The 23,289-nt window shown below is 34.5% G+C and overlaps 1 protein-coding gene across 14 annotated transcripts in view; it reads left to right on the forward strand.

Annotated features, from left to right (window-relative positions):
* Nucleotides 1–23,289, forward strand: part of LARP1B (La ribonucleoprotein 1B) — a 127,800-nt gene that overhangs the window by 20,740 nt on the left and 83,771 nt on the right. For 12 of the 14 annotated variants that reach the window (XR_013446453.1, XM_078069215.1, XM_078069216.1 and 9 more), the window contains 5 exons: nucleotides 3,795–3,938; nucleotides 4,180–4,345; nucleotides 8,221–8,365; nucleotides 15,316–15,490; nucleotides 20,199–20,371. Coding sequence is in view for 13 of the 14 variants with exons in the window: in XM_078069215.1 (XP_077925341.1) it covers nucleotides 3,795–3,938; nucleotides 4,180–4,345; nucleotides 8,221–8,365; nucleotides 15,316–15,490; nucleotides 20,199–20,371 (803 nt within the window). In the remaining variant the exon portion in view is untranslated. Of the gene's footprint in view, nucleotides 1–3,794; nucleotides 3,939–4,179; nucleotides 4,346–5,308; nucleotides 5,549–8,220; nucleotides 8,366–15,315; nucleotides 15,491–16,072; nucleotides 17,058–20,198; nucleotides 20,372–23,289 lie in introns of those variants that run through there. The other 2 variants (XM_078069223.1, XM_078069222.1) reach the window with 2 other exon arrangements.

Genomic DNA, 23,289 nt, shown 5'->3' on the forward strand with positions numbered 1-23,289 from the left:
CTGCTTTTGTCTTTAGATGGTAGTTAGGTGGTAGATATCTCACTTTGGATTTTCTGGTGTTTCCTCATGATTAGATTTGGGTTATGAATTTTTGGCCAGAATACTGCAGAAGTTAAATTGTTTTCTTCTCAGTGCATGGAAATGCACATGATCTTGGTTTATCTTATTATTGCTGATTAAGGTGATGTGCTCCAGGTTTCTTTATTATAGAGATACTTTTTTCTCCTTTATAATTAATATGTAATTTGTGAGAGAGACTTTGAAATTTTGGAAACACCCAGTTTTTCATCAGACTTTTCACATGAGCTGTAGTTTCCATTGATGATTCTTGCCTGATTCAGTTATTACTATAATCTGGCACTCCAGTATAAGGAATGACTTCCCTTGTTATCAGTGTGGACTTACGGCTTATTTCTTTGGTGGATTATAATCCATTACCATGATTTTTTAGTTTGATGCTCTGATTGTCCCAGATTTGGCTAGTGGGAGCCTCTGATGGGTGGTTTCTGGCTCTTTTTTATTTATTTTTTAAATTAATTAATTTTTTTAAAAGTTTTATTTATTTATTTGACGGAAAGAGCTAGCAAGAGAGGGGACACAAGCAGGGGGAGTGGGATAGGGAGAAGCAGGCTTACCACGGAGCAGGGAACCCGGGGCTCGATCCCAGGATTCTGGGATCAGGACCTGAGCCGAAGGCAGATGCTTAATGACAGCCACCCAGGCACCCCTCTGGCTCTTTTTTAAAAAAGTCAACTTTACTGAGCTATAAATTATACATGTATAAAATACATTCACATTTAATGTTACTACTTAAAGATCATTTCCCAGATACATTATTTCAATAGGATTTCTCACATTTCAGAAAGCAGAGGACAGTAGGAGGATTTGTGGCAACAATTAGGTGAGCATTTGGTTTTATAGGTCTCTGCTGAAATCTTAAGTCTGACAATTACTTTTCTAGTGTGATAATTTCCAAAGCATACATGTTGTCCTGTGAATGGATGGAGAGGGCTTAAGAAAATTTTACAAACCTAATACTACATTTAAAAGTTTCCACTTACATTATGAAGACCTTAAACACACAAAAAGTTGAAAGAATTGTACAGTGAATACCTGTCTAACCACCACCTAGATTTAGTAATTTTGCTATATTTAACTCACCTATCTATTGAATTATTTGAAAGTACCTTGCAGACAGTCATGACGCTTCAGCACTGCTGTCCTAAAAAAACATAGCATCCAGGAAAATCAACAATAATTCCCTAATACCATCTGAAATGTAGTTGTATTTACTCAGCTGTCCACAAAATATGACTTGAAAATTAAGAAACTTGTCTACAGAAAAACGGACATTTTTTGCCTTTGTATCATTTCTCAAATATATCACTTTAATGTTAAAAAAATAATATATATACATAATTAACGTTTTTTTCTTACGAAGTATTGGGCATATAAGAAAACATGAAGGTTTTAAAGAACAACAATATAATCAACACTAGAAACTCAGCACCAAGTTTAGAAATGCATATTGCCTTTACCTTTGAACTTCCCTGTGTGCCCCCTGCAATTACAACCCATTGATTCTCTTCTCAGAAAAAAAGGCCTGAATGTATGTTTTTTGAGTATTTTTTACATGCAACTGACATTCAGTATGACTCCATTAACATACTCTTTGGCACTAATTTTTTTCATTTTAGTCTCATTTTCTTAAATTCATGTATGTTAGTTGTATTGCTGTGAGTTCTTTTCCTTGCCAAAAGGGTATTTCACTATTTGATAGAATTTGTTGTTGATAGACCTTTGGATTGTTTTAGTTTTTTCATATTAAAGTGCTACCATGTACATTTTTATGCATGTTTTCCAGTAAACATGTACAAGAGGTTCTTTGGGATAATTTCTTTAGACTGCAGCCCATGAGTGCATTATGAAATTGGTGTACTGGGTCATGATCAGGTTTTTCAAAAATTGGTAGATTCTAGAGTGCTTCACTCAAAATATATTTTTCATCACAATTGTGGGTTTTTTTTTTTAAAGATTTTATTTATTTATTTGAGAGAACAAGCGGTGGGTGGGGGCAGAGAGAGAGAGAAGCAGACTTCCTGCTGAGCAGGACGCCCGATGCAGGGCTCCATCCCAGGACCCAGAGATCATGATCTGAGCTGAAGGCCGACACCCAACTGACTGAGCCACCCAGGCGCCCAACAGTTGTGTTGAAATTACAAAAAATAATTCTGTATGTTCTAGGGTGTAACATACAGTAAGGCTTACTGTGGGTTGAGACAGATGTGTTTGAAAAAGACTGTTAAGATACTCATTAAGGAGGAATTGCAGCATCTAGGGCAGTGATTCTTAATGGAAGTGATTTTCCCCTATCCCTAAGGGGGCATTTGGCTTTGTCTGGAGATAATACGTTTTAGGGGAGTGGGGGGTGAGTGCCTGCTACTGGCATTTAGTGGGTAGAGGTCATGGATGATGCTAAACATCCTCCAGCCCCCTATACTTAGAGAGCTATCCGGCTCAAATGTCAGTAATGCCACGGTTGAAAAACCTTGGTCTCTAGGATCTATATATATGTACCTTCGAATTTATTTGATTATTCCAAATTGTTTTTCAAAGTGGATGTGCCTGGCTTTGCTCTCAATAATGGTATATAGTGTTCTACTTTTTTATGTCTTGGTCAGTGTTTCAAATTATAAGACCTTAAAATTTTGTCAGCCTGGGGTAGATCAAATACTCTGTCTTAATTTGCATTTCTCATGACCAATGAGGCTGAATGCCACTTTATGTATTTATGGTCCATTTGTATTTCTTGTTTGCTTACCTGTCTTTTAGCCATTTTTCCCATTGAGTTGCTGTGTGTGTGTACAGTGTATGTGCACTAATGAATTCTGTATGTATTCTGGGTATAATTCCTGTATCGTACTGCAGATATCTTCTAGTTTTGTTTTGTTTTGTTTTTTTTTTAAGATTTTATTTATTTGAGAGAGAAATAGAGAAGAGAAATCACGAGCAGGAGGAGGGGGAGAGGCCGACTCTCCGCTGAGCAAGGAGCCCAACGCCGGGGGCGGGGTGCACTCCATCCCAGGACCCCAAGATCATGACCTGAGCTGAAGGCACACCCTTAGTCCACTGAGCCACCCACGTGCCCCTCTTCTAGTTTGTTTTGTGTTTTCATTTCCTTTTTTCTTTAAAGATTTTATTTTTATTTATTTGACAGAGAGAGAGAGAGCAAGAGCAGGAACACAAGCAGGGGGAGTGGGAGTGGGAGAAGCAGGCTTCCCGCTGAGCAGGGAGCCTGATGTGGGGCTCGATCCCAGGACCCTGGGATCACGACCCGAGCCGAAGGCAGACGCCTAATGACTGAGCCACCCAGGCGCCCCTCTTTTTTTCTTTAAAAGGAATGTCTTTTACTTAAGTTGAGACAACCTTTCCTTAAACATTTTGTGAAAAGGGTTTTTTTTAAGTTTTATATAATGCAAACTCAGTCATCTTGGAACTTCTTGAGTCTTCAACAGTACCATCTTAACAAATTATCTCTTTATCTTTTTAGTATATTATTTTGCTTATTAGAATGTCTTCTTTATATGTCAATACTTTTATGGGCCCTCTTTTATGCCAGGGACATTTTGACAGATTCCTATGAGATCTCTTAAATTTCTATCTATCTGAAGAATGCCTGGTTACTAACAACTAGGTACAAGGTGGGGAGGGTTAGTTACCATGTTTTCATAAAAATAATCACATTATTCACCATTGCAAATTGGCATGTGTAAAAATATTTTTGTTTTTAACAGGTTGGAGGCGTGATAGAGAAAAGAGAGACGATCAAGATGAAGTTTCCAGTGTGAGAAGTGAGGGTGGTAATATCCGAGGTTCCTTTAGAGGTCGAGGAAGAGGCCGAGGACGGGGAAGAGGACGAGGCAGAGGAAATCCTCGATGTAGGACATGTATTTTTATTTTGTTAAATTAGATGAGTTTGAAAAAAGTATGTAAGCCCTCTTTTCTCCACTATCCTATATAATGTAATGTTTTAAGTAATTTTTTTTTTGGTCTGATAATAAAGATGGTTTTATATTTGTTATCCCCTGAAATACTTCACTTTGGATTTTTCTTTATGGTGACTATTTCTCTCTCTCTCTTTTTTTAATATGTAATCACTTTTCTTTTTCTTACATCAAGTGAACTTCGATTATTCGTATGGTTATCGAGAACATGGTGAAAGGACTGATCAGCCATTTCAAACAGAACTTAATACCAGTATGATGTATTACTATGATGATGGTACAGGTGTACAGGTGTATCCTGTGGAAGAAGCATTGCTTAAAGAGTATATTAAACGCCAAATGTAAGTTAGACATAGATGGGATAGGAACATCAAATCTTAACATCATTGATAGTGAATACGTTATAACACATTTTCTAAGCTGTTTATTAGTAAAATTGGGAAATTTTAAGTATTTTGTGTTATTTTTTTTCTAGAAAATATTAGTAAAAAATGAAATATTTTTAAAAAACTTATATTTGGTTCATGTGTTATATAAGACTCCTGCTTTGTCTACTGTTCAGGTATTTCTCTGCTTAAGGGGTATTAAAAAATATTATCGGGTATAATACGAGTAATTAAATAAAAGAATATAAAGCTGCTATGTATATATATGAAGTTGAACAAAGCCAGGCTTCTTATTTGCAAATAAATTTTTATATTGAAATTTGCAAATGAACATAAATGGCAAAACATTGTGATAGATAGTTTTTTACTTTCTTAGCTAATGATTTCAGAATTCTAAGTTTATTTTTTAACTTTGAAGTTCTCTTTCTTTGTGACACATATTGAAGGGGAACTACCTCATCTTTTTTAGTTCAGACTTTTTACTCTAGTTCTCATAATAGTTGCCTTCTGAATACTGAAGTTGAAGTTAGAATATTTTATTGTCTTTAAGAAAAAAATAACCCTTATACATATTAGTATTATAGGATGTTTTGCATATTTATATAATGTGTTTATATGGTAGTGAGAAAAATGTCCCCAAGTGATTTGCATAACCAGTTTGCTGAAATTTGATTATTTTTTTATTCTTACAAAGTGCAGGAAAAAGGCTATTTTTGAAAGGGTATAAGCATCTTAAAAACATCTTCCTTTATTTATGAAAGAAAATTTACTCTGTTACTAGAAAATAATTTCTTCATCAGCATCATCCAGGCATCTTCCTGGGATGCCTTCATGGTGGATTTGATTGGCTTACATACAATACGAAGCAACTTGTTTATTTTGTTCTTGCTTCTTCTGTTACAGTTGACGCAAACACTGAAGAAAAGGGCCTTTTTATGGGCAGAAAGTGCCTGGCATGTGGCTATCAACTTCAAACCACTATTCCTGTCTTTTTTGTAACTCTTGCTGCCAGGTCCCTTCTGAGACCTGACAGTGGATATGCAACTCCATGTCAGGATAATCGGCCTCCAATGTGCTCATACAAGTGAGGGAGGAGCAGAGCTACATCAGTGTTGACAAAATTTCTGATCATGCAGTGTAGAATCCAGAGCTTCTAAGGTAGGACATGATAATGTCCCCTAGGACACTGAACAAAATGTCAGACACAGCATTGGGCATGACTCCTTTTTTTGTTGTTTCTGTTTTAGCAGTAGGATTTTTGGCAGGTGGTAGAGCACCAGGTTTAGAATGACTCTTAATGTTAATCGTTCTTTGATTAGTGGAGTCATGCTTTGAGGAGTCATGCTTTTGACTTGGTTTTCTTTGAGGTTTCTCAAGATAGGCTCATTGATTAGGGCTTACATTTTTCTCTTTGAGAAGTTACTGAAAAACTTTCTTGCATTTGTGGAAAACTGTGCTAAATGTATTTTAAAGTAAGAAGCTTAACTACATTATGGATGATTGAATTTTTAAAATTATTTTAACTGAAAAATATATTAATAATTTGTCATTTTGGTGTCAGAATATTAAAAATTTAAGATCTTGATTATTTCTAGCTTCTGAATCTGGCATTTAGATTTAGAGATGAGTAGTTTTGTAACCCATTAGAAGTTTCAAAAAATATATACTATAGGTAATAGGGTGATTTATGAATTTATTCAGATACTAAGGTTTTCACAAAGTACTAGAATAAAAAGTCATCTTATTAATGATTCAGAAGTTTTTTTTTTTTTTTTTTAAAGATTTTATTTATTTATTTGAGAGAGAGAGAATGAGAGACAGAGAGCACGAGAGGGAAGAGGGTCAGAGGGAGAAGCAGACCCCCCGCCGAGCAGGGAGCCCGATGCGGGACTCGATCCAGGGACTCCAGGATCATGACCTGAGCCGAAGGCAGTCGCTTAACCAACTGAGCCACCCAGGCGCCCCTGATTCAGAAGTTTTTGTCTAAGAACAGTTTTAACGTGTGACTAAATCAAATGTCTTAATTTGTGAAAATTTAGAATTTAAGTGTTTGTATTTTGTGCCTACCACGTCAGGCACTGTGAAAAGGACTTTTGACATGTAACAAAAATTAGAACACATGTATTATGTGCCCACCACATGCCAGGCACTGTGAAAAGGGCTTTTTGAGGTATAACAAAATCAGAATGTTTATTTCTTTAAGACTTAAGATTTTTTTCTTCAGTGTTTAAGATGAGTATATGATTTACTGGTGTTACTGAGATGTCAGTAGTATTTCAGAGATCTCTAAGGGAGCTTTGCACTTTGATAGTTGGATAAATATCTGAGTATACAGAAACAACTTGAGTATTTACATTTCTAAAATAAGATCTTTCCTCCCAGTGAAAAGTAGCTCAAAGCCATTTCTCATTTATGGGTGATTATTTCTTCAAAGTTAGAATTTGACCTGAATATTTCAGGGGTATCTTTAGTCACCCAGTGTTAACACCAAAGTATATGATTTGGTGTGCTTTCTCATAATTTGCCACCGATCTTTGCAAATTCTCTCTGATTTGGAAACATAGGATTATTAATCTGTAGGCCATATTATCATTGATGTTATGTATTTCTTTTGTATTCTTTTGTACATTTCCTCCCATTTGTCCTTCTGGTCTCTCTAGAATTCTTTTCTTATTTTCCGATATGCAGGCTGTAATTTTATTTTATTTATTTATTTAGTTTTTAAAAGATTTTGTTTATTTGAGAGAGAGAATGAGAGAGAGAGAGCACATGAGAAGGGGGAGGGTCAGAGGGAGAAGCAGACTCCCTGCTGAGCAGGGAGCCCGATGCGGGACTTGATCCTGGTGCTCCAGGATCATAACCTGAGCCGAAGGCAGTCGCTTAACCAACTGAGCCACCCAGGCTCCCTGGAGGCTGTAATTTTACATGTGTTTCTCAAATGTCATTATTAAATATATCCATATTATCTTTGTATCTTGGAACTTGTAGTTATTGATTATACAGTTTATCCATTTACATTTCTCACTATACTTTCCTAGAGAAGATTAAGGTATTTAAGTTTTTCCTGTATTTTTACCCCCAGATACCTCATAGTATCATAGATGTTCCTTGTACAGCTATATATTCTGTTCACTCTTAATGTCTTTTATGGTTCTCTCCAACAAAGAGGGAGATCTTGCAAATATATAATTGTGTGTGTGTGTACACCTGTGCTCATGTATTCACTAAATTTTTACTCAGCATTGTGCTGATTACTAGGATTCAGAAATATATTAAACAATGTCAGTACCCTGTCAATTTAGAAAACAAAACAAAAACTAATCTACTCTGTAAACTTGACAAAGTATACTTCCAAATATAATGTTCTTAGTGATGGGGAGTAAGTTGGAAGGCAATCTGTAGACCTGTTTTTAGTCATTATGTAGTGTTTAAATGAAGCAAGTTAAAGTAACTTTTAACGAAAATTTTCACTTCATTGACTCATTTTAAAAAAATCAGTTATTGAAAAAAAATCAGTTATTGAGCTATTTTAAAGTAAAATGCTGGTTAATTCTTTATACTTAGGTAAAGCTGATCTAAGTAGAAGTTAATGTTAGGTTTTTGGAAGGGAATCAATAGTCTAAAGTTCTTTCTACTCATGGATAAGAAATTTTAAATTCAATAGGGTTTTGCTCTTTCTTGTATTTACCCTATATCTAAGTTGTATTAAATCTGTATGTTATTAATAAAATAATTTTAAAGCTGTTGATATATAAGTCATAGATATTTTTATTTCATGTTGAATAAATGAATTAAACTTATGTTTATTTCTGTTTGTTTCTTTTTTTCAGTGAATATTACTTCAGTATAGAAAATTTAGAACGGGACTTCTTTCTTAGAAGAAAGATGGATAAACAAGGTTTCTTGCCTATTTCCCTGATTGCTGGTTTCCACCGTGTTCAGGCTCTCACTACAAACCTTAATCTCATTTTAGAGGTAATTATTCATTTACAAAACAGTCTGTACTTTCCATTCAATTATTCTGTGAACCTAAAATTGCTCTAAAAATTATATTAAAAACTTTAAGGGAAAAAAAACACAAAAATAATCTTTGGTTGCCTAAGGCTTAGACTCTTTCATGGCTTTTTTTTTTTTTTTCATTTTGTAAAACCCAAGTAAATGCCTAACCTTGGAAACCCCTCAAATGGGGTTTACTAATGATGTTTCCACCTATTTTTAACCTAATCCTTCAAACTTGGACCTTCTTGAGCTTGGTCCTATAGTCTTCTCAGGTTGCTGCAAAATAGCATGTATTTCTATTTATTAAAATTTGGAGAATTTTTCCTGTGCTATAGAAACACTAATTTAAAAGTCTTCCACTTGTATTCTTAATGTTTTCGTTAATTTTTTTGTCCTGTTCTAGAAATGCTTTGAACATTTTTGGTTTTCTGTTCCCTACATACATGCAATCAGATTTGCCCTTTTGCTATAGTTTTGCCAGACTTATATTCTTGCGCCTCTGTGTAGCCAATCCCTTTTCTCATACACAACCCCTGAAACCACTGATCTGATTTTTGTCCCTTTAGTTTTGCCTTTTCCAGAATATCATATAAATAAGTTACATGTTTGTATGTAGTTTGTAGCCCTTTATTTCTGATTTCTTTCACTCAGCATAGTGCTTTTGAGATTTATTCATGTTGTACGTTATCAGTAGTTTGTTCTTTCTTATTGTTGATTAGTATTCCACGGTATGGATGTACCACAGTTTATCCCTTCACTTGTTGATAGACATTTAGATTGTTTCCAGTTTTTGGAGTTATGAATAAAGTAGAAAGGTCTTTGTGTAGATATGTTTTCATTTCTGTTGGGTAAATATTGAGGATTGTGGTTGCCGGCATGTATTGTAAGTGTATTAACTGTAAGAAGTATGTTCAAAGTGGGTTTGACCATTTTGCATTCCACCATTTTGTATGAGAGTTCCATTGTTCTATAGCCTCATCAGCACTTGGTATTTCAGTTTATTGATGACTAATGACTAATGACTAATGATGCTGAGCATCTTTTTTTATGTGTTTATTTGCCATCAGTGCACCTTTTTTGTTGAAACGTCTGTTCAGATATTTTGCCTATTTTTAATGGAGTGTTTGTTTTTTTATAATTGTAAGAGTTCTTCTGGATACAAATCCTTTGTGTTTCACGAATATTTTTTCCCAATCTTTGGCTCATCTTTTTATTTTCTTAACAGACTTCTTTAGCAAATTTTTTTGAACATGTGTGGTCTAGGCTTTAAAAACTAGCTACAGGAAGATTCAAGATTCCAAAAACAATAAAAACTAGTGATTTGTTATTTGTTGATGTGTAATTAATGAGGCTTTGTTTTATGAAAGAAATTACTTCAAGTACTACCATTATTACATTTATTTATAGGTGCCATCTAAATAATTTCTGTATACTATAATTTGAAGAAAACTTGGTTTTTTCCTGTAAAGCTTAGTCTTCAGAAAAATATTATGATATATTCATAGTAGAATGAGTTTATTAACTACTGCCATCATTTCTACTACAGCAAAGATCTATCTCAGTTGTCATTTTCAGTGAATTTGTTACTGGTTTCCTCCATTCTTCCGTACTTCTGTCGGAATCTGGTTGTAATTTCATTATTGTATGATTTTTTGGTCTGTTGGTGTTCCCAGTGAGTCCTCAGGCATAATTTTTAGGTTATTGATTATCTGTTTCTTTATAACTTATAGCAGTAGGGAAGGAATATTTAAAAGAACTTTTGTGTTACTGTTAATGAATTTACATATAAGCACAGTGATTTAGAACAGCACAGGTCTACATTCACTTAACATTTATTATGTACCTACCATTGGTTAGAGTGGGAAAGTTGTCCTTTCTCTGTTATGAGTGTAAGGTTTCATTGGGCGTTGCAATATAAACATTGATTTAGAGTACAGGCTTGAGAACCAGCATACACATCCTCATAGTTTTGTGACCTTGGGCAATGTCCTGAGACTTCTGTAAAGTGGAAATGGTAACAATACATACTTCATAGGGTTGTCTTGAGGATGAAATGTGTAATGACAGCGTCTGGCACAAACAGTAAGCCCTAAATACGAATTTGCTATTATTGTTAGTCTTTAAGGATGCCCTTCTATTGTTCACTCCTTTTTTTGGATCTTCATTTCAATTCTATCAATATTTTGTTGTTTGTATTTTGATAGGCTCAAGTCTTCTTTCCTGAAAAACTATCAAAAGAAGCAAAATATACTTTAGTTCACACCTCTGTCCCAGATGAGGTTTTCTACATAGCTATTCTTACTGAATCTGTTTCTTCCCATTCATTTTCAGCTTACTGTACTTTTTTTTTACTTTGATACATATATAGTAATATGATTAGTATTGTAGTATTTATCACATAATTATAGTACAGTATTATCTGTAGTCATTATACTGTGTATGAAATCTCTGGATTATTTACTATTCATTGCAAATTAGTACCCTTAAACAACATCAGTCTTACCCCCCCCACCTGCTGTTTCCTGGTAACCACCATTTTACTCTTTTTTTTTTTTTTAATGAGTTTCACTTATTTATTTATTTATTTATTTAAAGATTTTATTTTTATTTATTTGACAGAGAGAGACACAGCGAGAGAGGGAATACAAGCAGGGGGAGTGGGAGAGGGAGAAGCAGGCTTCCCGCAGAGCAGGGAGCCTGACATGGCGCTTGATCCCAGGACCCCGAGATCATGACCTGAGCTGAAGGCAGACACTTAATGACTGAGCCACCCAGGTGCCCCAAGTTTCACTTTTTTAGATTCCACATATAAGCAATATCATACAGTACCTGTCTTTCTCTGAATTACCTCATTTAGCATAATGTCCGTAAGGTCCATCCATGTTGTTGCAAATGGCAGGATGTCCTCCTATCTCATGGCTGAATAATATTCTCATATATATGTATATCTGTATATACATATATATATATGCATGCCACATTTTCTTTATCCCTTCATCTGTTGATGGGCATTTAGTTTGTTTCCACATCTTAGCTACTGTGAATAATGCTGCAATAAACATGGGCATGCAGATATCGCTTCAGAATCCTGTTTTCATTTTCTTTGGGTATATACCTAGAAGTGGAATTGCTGGATCATATGGTAGATCCAGTTTACTGCATTCTTGATTCTTGCTCCATAGCTGAGAGCTGTTTGTGACTTCCTTTTTTTTTTTTTTTCCTAAATTCAGTTACTCCGCCATCAGAAAGGATGAGTACCCAACATTTACATCAACATGGGTGGAGCTGGAGGAGATTATGCTGAGTGAAATAAGTCAAGCAGAGAAAGACAGTTATCATATGGTTTCACTTACTTGTGGAACATAAGGAATAGCATGGAGGACATTAGGAGAAGGAAGGGAAAGGTGAAGGGGGGGAATCAGAGGGAGAGACGAACCACGAGAGACTATGGACTCCCAGAAACTGAGGGTTTTAGAGGGGAGGGGAATGGGGGGATGGGTGAGCCTGGTGATGGATATTAAGGAGGGCACATACTGCATGGAGCAATGGGTGTTACACACAAACAATGAATCATGGAACACTACATCAAAAACTAATGATGTACTGTATGGTGACGAACATAACAAAATAAATTCAATTAATCCTTGATCTTCAGCTAATCAGTTGTGTAACTATTCAAGTTACTTAACCTCTTCATGCTTGTTTTCTCATTGTTAAAATAGGGCAAATAATACTTAAACTTTCATAGAGTGTAAGGGCTTAAGAGAAGTAATTAACATATTTGTAAAGTCCTTAGAACTATTTTTGCTATTCTCATCTGAAACTGTTTTCCAAATTGTCTTACTGTGGTTCCTCAGAATGTGTGCTGCCATCTTATCTTTAAGTCTTTGCACATAGTAAATCTTTTCTCTTAGTACCAGGCATGGGACCAGGAACTAGGAATACATTATCTATGTATTCTAATATTGGTATTTGTTCATAATAATAGATACCATTAAGAAAAGGACCAAAATTAATAGTTAGAGAAACCTTCAGGTATCCAGAAATATTAACTGTATACTATAACTAATTGTTCAGGAGTTGAAGATAATCATGGTTTGGTTTTAATAAAACTCTTATTTTGTCTAGATCTTTTCCTTAATTTTTTTTTTTAAGATTTTATTTATTTTTTGACAGAGAGATAGCGAGAGAGGGAACACAAATAGGGAGAGTGGGAGAGGGAGAAGCAGGCTTCCCGCCGAGCAGGGAGCCCGATGCGGGGCTCGATCCCAGGACCCTGGGATCATGACCTGAGCCGAAGGCAGATGCTTAATGACTGAGCCACCCAGGTGCCCCTCTTTTCCTTAATTTTGTGTAAAACATAATTTTTGTATGATGTTTTTCAGGTCTAAATCACAACATTCACTTCTGTTCTCTTTATTTTCTTCCTGAAGAATTCAGGAATTCTTCGCATAGTGAAGAATTTCCTTCCCATCTTTTACCAGTAGTAAACTAGTTAAACCTTTCTTGGTGACAGTGTTACTTCTTTTTTGTGTATTATTTCTCCTGAGATAGCACATGTTATACTACATAAATTGTTATGCCCCCTTTTTATTAGATTATTCAATAGTTGTATACAAAGAACTTTGGTTTTTTATTTCCCTACTCATTTTTTTTCTTTTAAATTGAGGCATAATTTATACACTATATATTAGAAATCATAGCATTACATATGACTTTTCTCAGTGTATAAAGTTGTGTAATTGCCCTCCAGATTAAGATATAAAACATGTTCAGTGTCCCAGGAAGCTCCCTTGTTCCCCGCTCCTAGCCTGTACCACTGCTCTCCTCATAGGTAATTGCTTCTCAGAGCTCTCTCAATTTGTTTTTTAATTTCACCTAATCAGAGGTACATGTACTCTTTTATATCTGACTTGTACTTATCATTTCTGTGAGGTTTATCCATGTTGTTGGTGTGTAGCAGTTGTTCATTATCTATTTTGGGGTAGTATTTCATTATATGAATGTAACACAATGTATTTTTCCATGCTGCTGTTTGTAGATACATGAGTTCTTTCCAGTTTGAATCTGTGGTATGGTTGTGAACAGTATTGTACATATTTTTTGATGGTCATAATGCTCTTATTTTCCTGTGACATGGGTAACAGGAGATAAATACACACACACCCACACACACACACACACACACACCCACACACACACTTAGCTTTTGTAGATACTGCTAAACATTTTTTCCAAATTTATTGAACCAATTAAAACTACCACCATTGAGAGTTTCACTTGCTCCATTTTCTATCATCATATTGGCAGTCTTTACCAAACACTGTTCTGAAAAATTTAAGCTGTATAAGCCTGCCCCCAAAAAGATTCAGCCCATTCCTCTAAGAACTTCCTTAATGGCCCTTTCCAGTCACAGTCAATCTACCCATCAACCTTCTGCCGCATCCCAAACCACTTTTCTGATTATATTAGCATAGATTAATTTTGTCTTTTTATTTGTACACATTTGTGTAAATGGAATTTTTCTGTCTCCTGGCTCTTTCATTTGTAGTTTTCGAAATTCATCCATGTTGTTGCAGGATCTGGATGCTAGGTATACTGAGGTTTGCTACTAGGGTGTCATTGCTTCTAGAATGTTCAGCAGACAAAACTAGGAAAATATATGTTAGAAAAAAAATACAGCTATCACCAATTCAAACCCCTTATTATAGGCTTCTTCCTTATTTCCTTTATTTCCTATTTCATACTCTGTTTTTTCAGAGGGTATCCTCATTCCCATCAAAAAAGTTTGTTTTTAAATTTTAATAATTTTAAAGTCCTGTCCAGTTTTGAAAGTATAACTTGAAAAGTGAGTACTATACTAACACTAAGGGCATACAGATGTAAAAGTAACACATACGATATGTTCTTCCACTAAAAGATAGTGAGTTTTAACTTTTATAAAATAACAAGTATGTATGTTCAGTTTTTATATAATATTTGTATTTTTCCTGATTTAATTTCTAAAAGGTGAGTACCCTTGAATTTCAGGTAAAATTCAGATGAATAAGTCCTTTATTTTGAGGAAATTTTGTTCTAGTTTTATTTTATCATTAAATTGCAGCATGTTTATTTTTGCAAAGCACTATAGTCTAGTGACTAAGACTTAGTGGTGGACAGCTAATAAAAATTGAGTCCTAGTATTGACTCATACTAAGTCTATGATCTTTATTTATTTTTTTTAACAATTTTTTTTTTTTTTTAGGATTTTTATTTATTTGAGAGAGAGCAAGCACGAGCAAGCACCAGCGGGAGGTGGGGGGAGGGGCAGAAGGAGAGGGAGAAGCAGACTCACCACTGAGCAGGGAGCCCAATGCGGGGCTCCATCCCAGGACCCTGAGACCATGACCTGAGCCAAAGGCAGACGCTTAACGACTGAGCCACCCAGGCGCCCCAGTCTATGATCTTTATCAGATTATTTCTTTGAGCCTCAGTTTCCTCATCTGTGTACATTATAGGGTATTGTGAGGAATGTGTATGTCTGTTTCTTATCAATTAATGGTGGTAGTTATTAAAATAGTGCCTAAATTTTATTTGGCGGTATTATATTAAGGTAAGATAAAAGGAAATAGAGAAAAAAAATAAATTTAATTATGGTAAAAGTAGTTTGATTCTAGTTGATGTAATGATCCTTAAAGGCCTATTCTGTTGTGAAAACCAAATTATCTGCTGCGTGTTAGGTGAGGATATGTGTTACCTATTACAGGGGCAAATGATTTAAAAATTCGTTCTAAGTAGTTAATTCATTGGTATTTTTAGAAACATTTATTGTAATAATGTCTGCTAATTTCAGATTTAAAAAATTCTTAGGTTATTAGAAGTATAGGATGTGCAATTACAGTTTTTTGAATGAAAGTTCTTTAATAGCTCAAAATACCTATTTATAGGCACTGAAAGATAGCACAGAAGTGGAAATTGTGGATGAGAAAATGAGAAAAAAGATAGAACCAGAAAAATGGCCAATTCCGGGCCCTCCTCCACGTAGTGTGCCACAAACAGACTTCTCTCAACTGATTGATTGCCCAGAGTTTGTACCAGGCCAAGCCTTTTGTTCACATACAGGTAACAACTTTTCTTCTAGAGCAAGCAGTGTAATGGTGGGCTGTTTGGTCCAATTGATCTATCCTTTAAAAAAGTTTATTTAGGTTGTATAGGAAAATTAAAGATTACAAAATGACTTTTGATGCTCTGAATTCTATTCATTTTGCCCCCCCAGCCATAAATTAAAAAGGGATTTAAGAATTATGGGTAAATCTCTGCTCTGTTCTTAAATTGTGTACTTTGTCATGTACGGAATTTCTACCTATCTTCGTAATTTTACTAAATGATTATAGATATGTTGTGCCAGTTTCCTTTTGTAAGATTGGAGTAGTCTAGTAGGATGAGTAGTTTAAAAGTCTTATACTCAAGAGGGGGTGACTTTAATTTTGCTACTAGTGTGCTTCAATCCTGTCTTGTAAAGACGGGATGACCTATATTCAAAAGCAGCATTGGGGTATTGTTATGAAATTATTATAATTATAGATAAAGAATTGATGGTAATTAGAATTTCCAAAAACTGCTTTGATATTAAGAATTTTTTCCTGGATCATTTTTAAGACATTCCCTCTTGGGAAAAAATGTGTGTGCTTAAACTTTTTTCAGTCAGGGTGATGATCTACTGATGCTTGGATGTCATATGATCGAATATGCAGAGGAATAGGTGACTCACTGAAATATTATAAACATTGGAACAAATCGTGCTGCAGAAATGAAAGCAACCAGACTTCTATGCAAGAATGTCTACTCCCGACTCCTTGTGGAGGAGGTTGGGCCACCACTACAATGGAGATATACACCTTTGTGATGATAATGAGAGAGAGACCAGAGGACTGCTGTTGTTTTTATAGGAGCCACCCATTTGTGTGTAATTAGCCTGAGCTGCATGTGCTACTTTTATTTACGGTGGGAAAGTTAATTATCATTCTGGAAATATTGCAAGATTCTGTCTTTTCCTTCCAGACTTATGTACCTGTGTCCAGATCAATAAAACAAAAATAGAGAGGCTTGAGTGGCATTTCCCAGATTGTTAGGTCCTTTGCTATTTGATTTGCCCTTCAGTGTAGTGTACAGTGTACAACTCACATGTTGTCATAATATTTCACATGGACTATAAGATGTGTTAATGTGGACACTGAGGGATAAGACATTTGAGAAATGAACAAGAATATTTTTTTCTAAACTCTTCAAGATATATTTTTTATACACCAGTATGTGAGACCTGCCATCAATAAAGTACCAGTGGACAGTCTCACAGATATTTTTATTTAGTGTTTCTTTGTCAGCCCTCTATGCCTCTAGCCCTAGCAAACAACTTGGGCAATTGTTTTAAAAGTTGAAGAAAAGTGATATTTTTTAGGTTTTCTTGAAGATTTAATGTCTGATTGTATAAGTTAGATTAATTTATTTGTGTAAACTTGGGGTCCAAGATGACATTTTTAACCTGCTTGTGAACAGGCTTTAAGTGAGTTCGATAAAAATAGAAAATACTTTTCCCACAGGGTAGCTAAGATAGGTCAGTCAAGTTGGTGATGCCTGTTCATTTAACCATTTATGCATTATTAATAAAATTACAAGAATAAAATCACAATGCCTTGTACATTTTTGTATTTTTTTAAATATACACTCATTTACATCTCACATACACATTGCCAAAACAAGTCACTATATATTTAAATGTCAAAAATTTTAGGTTATTTAGATTATACATCTGTAACTGGATGCATAATGAAGGCATATAGAAAGAATGTTCTTAGAGTTAATACAGATTTACCTTAAACCATAGGAATAAATACATAAATTCAGCCTTTTCCATGAATGCCCATATTTCTGACTTTAATAATTATCCTCTGATGAGAAAGCCTTAGGTCCTAAATTCAGTAGAGAGTAGTATGTCACCAAAAATTTGAAATGGATATAGGAATCGGAAAAGTAGATTGTGTTTATCTGTACCTATAGATAAAGAAACTTTTATCTGTATCCTTTTTATCTCTAAAGAGAAGACTTTATATTTCAAAAAACATAACCATTGATGTATACTTCCTGAGGGATTTATATGGTAAAATATTTAAACATTTTTGTTTTTTTCATCAAAGAAATTAAAATGTCTATTTTTCCCTCTATGGAGGTTGAATTGTGTAACATGAGTTCACCTTTGCACTGAACAGAGGACCTCAATGCACCAGAAAATGTTGATTATGGGAATGGTAAGATGTTAATTTTAAAATTTAGGGTTTGCAGTTCAATGGATATAGTATTGCGTTATCAACTCTTAAGTAGTAAAAGGATTTCATTCATCAAAATTGAGAGGGTCAGGTACCTGACCATCTTGGGGTTTTTTGTTGTTGTTGGCTTTTTGAAAAATGTGTAGGAGCATCCCTAATGATTTTTTAATAAGCTGTGGGATTTCCTTTGGAAAGTTGCAGAAGTATTCCTGAATGTGCCACACATAAAGTATATCATCCTTTTAAAGCAATCTGTGTCATTACCTGGATTCAGGGTGGATAAAGAAGTCAAACTAGATAGATAATCATGGAACATATAGGGTGATTTTACCCCTGGAGAGTCATGTTGACAATTTTTTCAATTAATGAAAACAGCAAAGATAAATTTTTTTCTATGTTCTCACAAATTAGAACCTATAAATGTCAAAGTGTGTGTCTAATTTCTTATCTGTAAGTTTAATGTCCAGTCATCCAAGTAATATGCAGACTCATTGGTTTTTGGAAGATTAGGGCTTTACCGTTACCCTTAAAATTTACATACATAATGTTTGAAACTTTTTCATTGTAAAAGAAAACATGTCACACAGCATATGTGTAGGTAATTATAAGGTGAACATTTCCCTTTAAAAACTCAGACTATTCTAAATTTTCTTGTCTTACTCAAATTCTTTGGTATTTTAATGTTTAATTTGTAAGCATGTGTTGTGGATATAGCGAAACACTTGACTTCATGGTAGAAACATTCAAGCTTAGCGAGCATTTAGAGATGATTATATAATAAACTTAAGTAGGTGTTTAAGATTAGATTTCTGTGTTAAAAATAGTAGTTAACTGATTTCCCTACCATGTGCCATTCTAATCATTTATACATGAACTATCCATAGTAATTTGGTTAATTCTTACAGTTGCTAGGGTGGTGGTTCTTAGTCTGTTTTTAAGGCTTTATTCACTTTATGAGCATAGGTGATTTATAGTATTAGAAATAGCGTTCTCTGCTGATAAATGTCTTCCCATTCCTATAACTTTAATATCAATACTTGCAGCCCAAACCTAGCATTTCACCTATACTACCTCTGTGGGTCAATTGATGATACATGTACCATTAATTAAGAAAGTTGTAAACAGCAATGTCAAATAGAAATATAATGTTTGCTACACATGTAATCCTAATAATTTTAATAGCCTGAAAAAGCTACAAAACAAATGAAATTGATTTTAATAACATTTAAAATATTTTAATATACCCAGATAGTATAACATTAATATAAAAATTACAGATCCATTTTACCTTTTTAGATATTTTGTACTAAGACTTTGAAATCTGGTATGGACCTTAAACTTACTAGCACATTTTAGGACTACCCATGTTTTAAGTGCTCAGTAGCTCCATATGACTAGCGGCTGTGTTCTGGACAATGCAATTTTAGAGCCTTCTCCATTATGAAGCAATGTACTTTTAAAAAAAAGTAGTATAGTAATTTGGTATTTGAATCCTGTATCTAATAGGTGTTCATAGAGAGGATAATAACTCTTACTTGTTTCTAGCATGTAGTAGAAGAGAGTAAAATCTTGGAATATTCTTCTCAAACCCAAAGTCCTGGAATGTGCCTTTGCATTTTCATTTAGTAAATAAAAGAATTGTTGCTGTTAATTTATTTCAACTTTCTCCATGTAATATTCAGCTTTGCAGTATTTTCAAGTAATTGGCTTTTGGGGACTAAATTAAATGATATTTAGAATCTTAGAGTATAAATTTGTATTTAAAACTCTGTCCAGGAAGTATGTATTGCATTATAACTTAAAATAAGTATTCTTTTTAATTTTTAGAAAAAGATTTGTAAAGGAATCAGGATTTTATTTATAGAGGATGTAATTATTTTGATTAAGAGATAGTGTGGAGAAAAGCATTTTTAATTCTAACAGAGTTTTAAAATGTTTTAAACTTTATTACCAGGGCAGTGCACTTTAATGATGTGACATTCTACTCTTTACAGTATCGAATAGGAGCTAAGTGGGCACACTGCATTTAGGTATAACTCAGTAAGCAGAGGAAATGTGAAGTGTAAATAATGATTGCCTTGCTATAGATTGTAGCAGAATAGTGAAGGACTGATACTGCCTTGAATAAAATATGCATTTACTCTGCTTAATAGCATTTGAGATTCCATAATTTCATTATAATTGATAGATTTTAAGATTTGACAGGGAATTGACCCCTAAATTAAATGTATTACCACAATTAGTGACTCAATTGATAGGCTTAAGAAGTTTGAATGAATGTGATCTGTGTAAGAGTTGGTGACATTTCTTTTATCTATTATTCATTGGCTTCACTCAAATACATCTTACATTACATCTTTTCAGGTTTGAAAGGCATTGGAAAAATTGTAATTGAGATTTGATATATCATGTTTTTGTGGAAAAAAAATCAAGCCTAAGTAAAGAAAAAGAAGTGCTTTATAAGTAAGAAAACAATATTTTAACTAAGTACTAACTTAAAATTTTAGAGTCTGCCCCAAATTCTCCAAGAACTGGAAGTCCACTGAACCCAAAGAAAAATACTGAAACAAGTAATCTTCAAGCAATGTCTAGAGGTTTGTCTACAAGTTTGCCTGACTTGGACTCAGAACCTTGGGTAGAAGTTAAAAAGAGACATCGTCCATCTCCAGTGAAATTGAAGGTAAATTGTTATAAACCAAGTGAAGTGTAGTACATTCCTGGGTTGAATGTAAGGCCAATGTATTTTGTTTGTCAAGTAAATCTATAAAATTTGGAAAAGTTTAAATTGTAAAAATTGGCTATAAGTGAAAACTTTAGGTATACTCAGTAGTTGAAAATAAGTTATATTGTGTCAATTTTAAAAATTTATGTTCTATTTCTGAATATGATTTAAGAATATTTTGATGTGGTCTTTTTACTTGTGACTAATTTAAATTTGAATAACTTTTTTAAAGCTGACAAAATTTTTCTAAATTGGGAATTTATATTATAACCTTGTTATATTATTTGTGACCTGTTAATTATTTATAAAGGGTACAGATTATATGTGTTTTTGGTGCTTTTGTGTACAGTAAGGAAGGAAAAGAGAATTGATTTCTTAGGGGCACATGAGGGAGTGGGATGTGTGGTTATGAAACAGCAGAAGAGATCCTTGATGGTAGCACTGCTATATTTTTGACACATGGTTGGATACACAAAATTTGGAGTGTGATAAAAATTGCTCTGATCTAAACCATAAATAAAATGAGTACAAATAAAGCTGGGGAGATCTGAGTAAGATTAATGGGTTATTACAATGTTTATCTTGTTTGTGATATTTTGCTATACATTCACAAGGTGTTACTATTGGGAGAAACTAGGTAAAAAAATAATGTAAGATTTCTGTTATAACTGTATGTGAATGTACAATTATCTCAAAGTAAGAAGTTTACTACAAATAAATGTGGAAACAGTGGTACTCAAATGATTCAAATATTGAAAGTCAGCTCTGTAAGGAAAAGGTTACTAAAAAGAATTGGGAAGCATAAAGAAGGCTATTATATTGAAGATTATTATGAACCCAAGGCTCTTTATCCTTACCATCACAGCATGAAGAAGAGAGCATGAAGGGTTATAAGAGTCGTTCTCCATTGGGGGAATGAGGGAGTGATGAAATTTTGCTTCGTCAGGGGATATTTGGCAATGTCTGGAGACATTTTTTGGTTGTTAAAACTGGGAGAGTGCTATTGCATCTTGTGAGTGGAGGCCAAAGATGCTGCTAAACATCCTACAGCGCACAACCCCCCCCCAAAAAAAACCCCAAAGAATTATCAAGCCTAACATGTCAATAGTGCTGAGCTTGAAAAACCCTCATCAAAGATAACTTTTTATTTAGCCGTGGGGGTTAAACATAGCATATTTAAATGTTAAAAGAGGTGGCCCCCCCTCCCTCCCCTTCCCCCTGGGGACATCTTAAAAGCCTGAAGTAGCTTTCTAGGGGTGCCTGGGCGGCTCATTCAGTTAAGTGTCCGACTCTAGATTTTGGCTCAGGGTGGCAAGATCCAGCCCCATGTGGGGCTGCCTCCCTCTCCCCCTCTGCTCCTCCCCCTACTCATGTGCTCACTCATTATAAGTAAAAATCTTTAAAAAAAATCCTAAAGCAGCTTTCTCAAGACAAGATTTTCTGAAGTTCTTGATTAATTCTATGATTATCATTGCAAATAACATCCCTGTATAGGTAGGGAGGCTAAGGATGGTGTCCTGAAAACACATACACACACACACACACACAAAAAAAAAAACCATAAAAAGGATCGTGTCCTGGATCATTGACAAAGATTTGTATAGTATTTTATTTATTCTAAGATCTACATTTGTCCTCCACATTAAAAAAATCTCCATTTCAGTATTTCTTTTAAAATAATGGTTCCTCCCTTGTATGCTATTGGTGTGGAAGTAAATTGATACAGTCACTGTAGAAGATAGTATGGAGTTTCCTTGAAAATTTAAAAATAGAGGGGCGCCTGGGTGGCTCAGATGGTTAAATGTCTGCCTTTGGCTCAGGTCATGATCCCAGGGTCCTGGGATCGAGCCCCACATCAAGCTCCTGGCTCAGCTCCTGCTTCTCCCTCTCCCTCTTCCTCTCCCCCTGCTCATGCTCTCTCTCTCTCTATCTCTGTGTCTCAAATGAATAAATAAAATCTTAAAAAAAAGAAAAAAATTTAAAAATAGAAATTACCATATGATCCAATAGTTCCACTAGTGAATATTTATCCAAAGAAAATGAAAATACTAATTCAAAAAGATATATGCACTTCTATGTTTATTGAAGTATTATTTACAATAGCTAATATGTGGAAGCAACCTAAGTGTCCATTGATAAGGAAGATGTGATACACATATATAGTGGAATATTACCCGTAAAACAGGATGAAATTGTGCCATATGCGACAACATGGGTGCGCCTAGAGGGTATTATGCTAAGTGAAATAAGTCAAAATGAAAAAGGCAAATACTATAGGATTTCACCCATGTGGAATCTAAAAAACAAAATGAGTAAACAAAAAGCAAAGTCAGACCTGTAACTATCGAGAGCAAACTAATGGTTGCAGAGGGGCAGGGGTCGGGGGTGTAGACAAAATGGGTGAAGGGGGAGGGAGATACAGGCTTCCAGTTATGGAATGAATAAATCACAGTAATAAAAAGCACAGCATGGGGAATATAGCCGATGATATTGTAGTAGCATTATATGGTGACAGATGGTTGCTACACTTGCGGTGAGCATAGCATAACATAAAACTTGAATTGATATGTTGTACACCTGAAACTAATGCAGTGTTGTGTGTCAACTATACCCATATAAAAGAAAAAAGAAAAATTTTGCCTTTCTTACAGGAACTGGCAAAGGAAAGTTACTAAGTGCCAGAAATTACTGCAAAGACTAGTTAGAGAGGTGCCAAGCAACTTAAAACTCTCCAAAACTGATTTCTTTTTCTTAAGGGGCTTAAATTCAGGAAATGTGCTAATTAATAAAGCACAATTGTGCGAATTTTTAAAAATAAATAAAAATAATGGTTCCTGTTAAAATTGATAGCATCTTTGGCTTGGTTTAAAAAAAAG

Source organism: Halichoerus grypus, chromosome 3, assembly GCF_964656455.1.
Source record: "Halichoerus grypus chromosome 3, mHalGry1.hap1.1, whole genome shotgun sequence".
NCBI lineage: Eukaryota > Metazoa > Chordata > Mammalia > Carnivora > Phocidae > Halichoerus > Halichoerus grypus.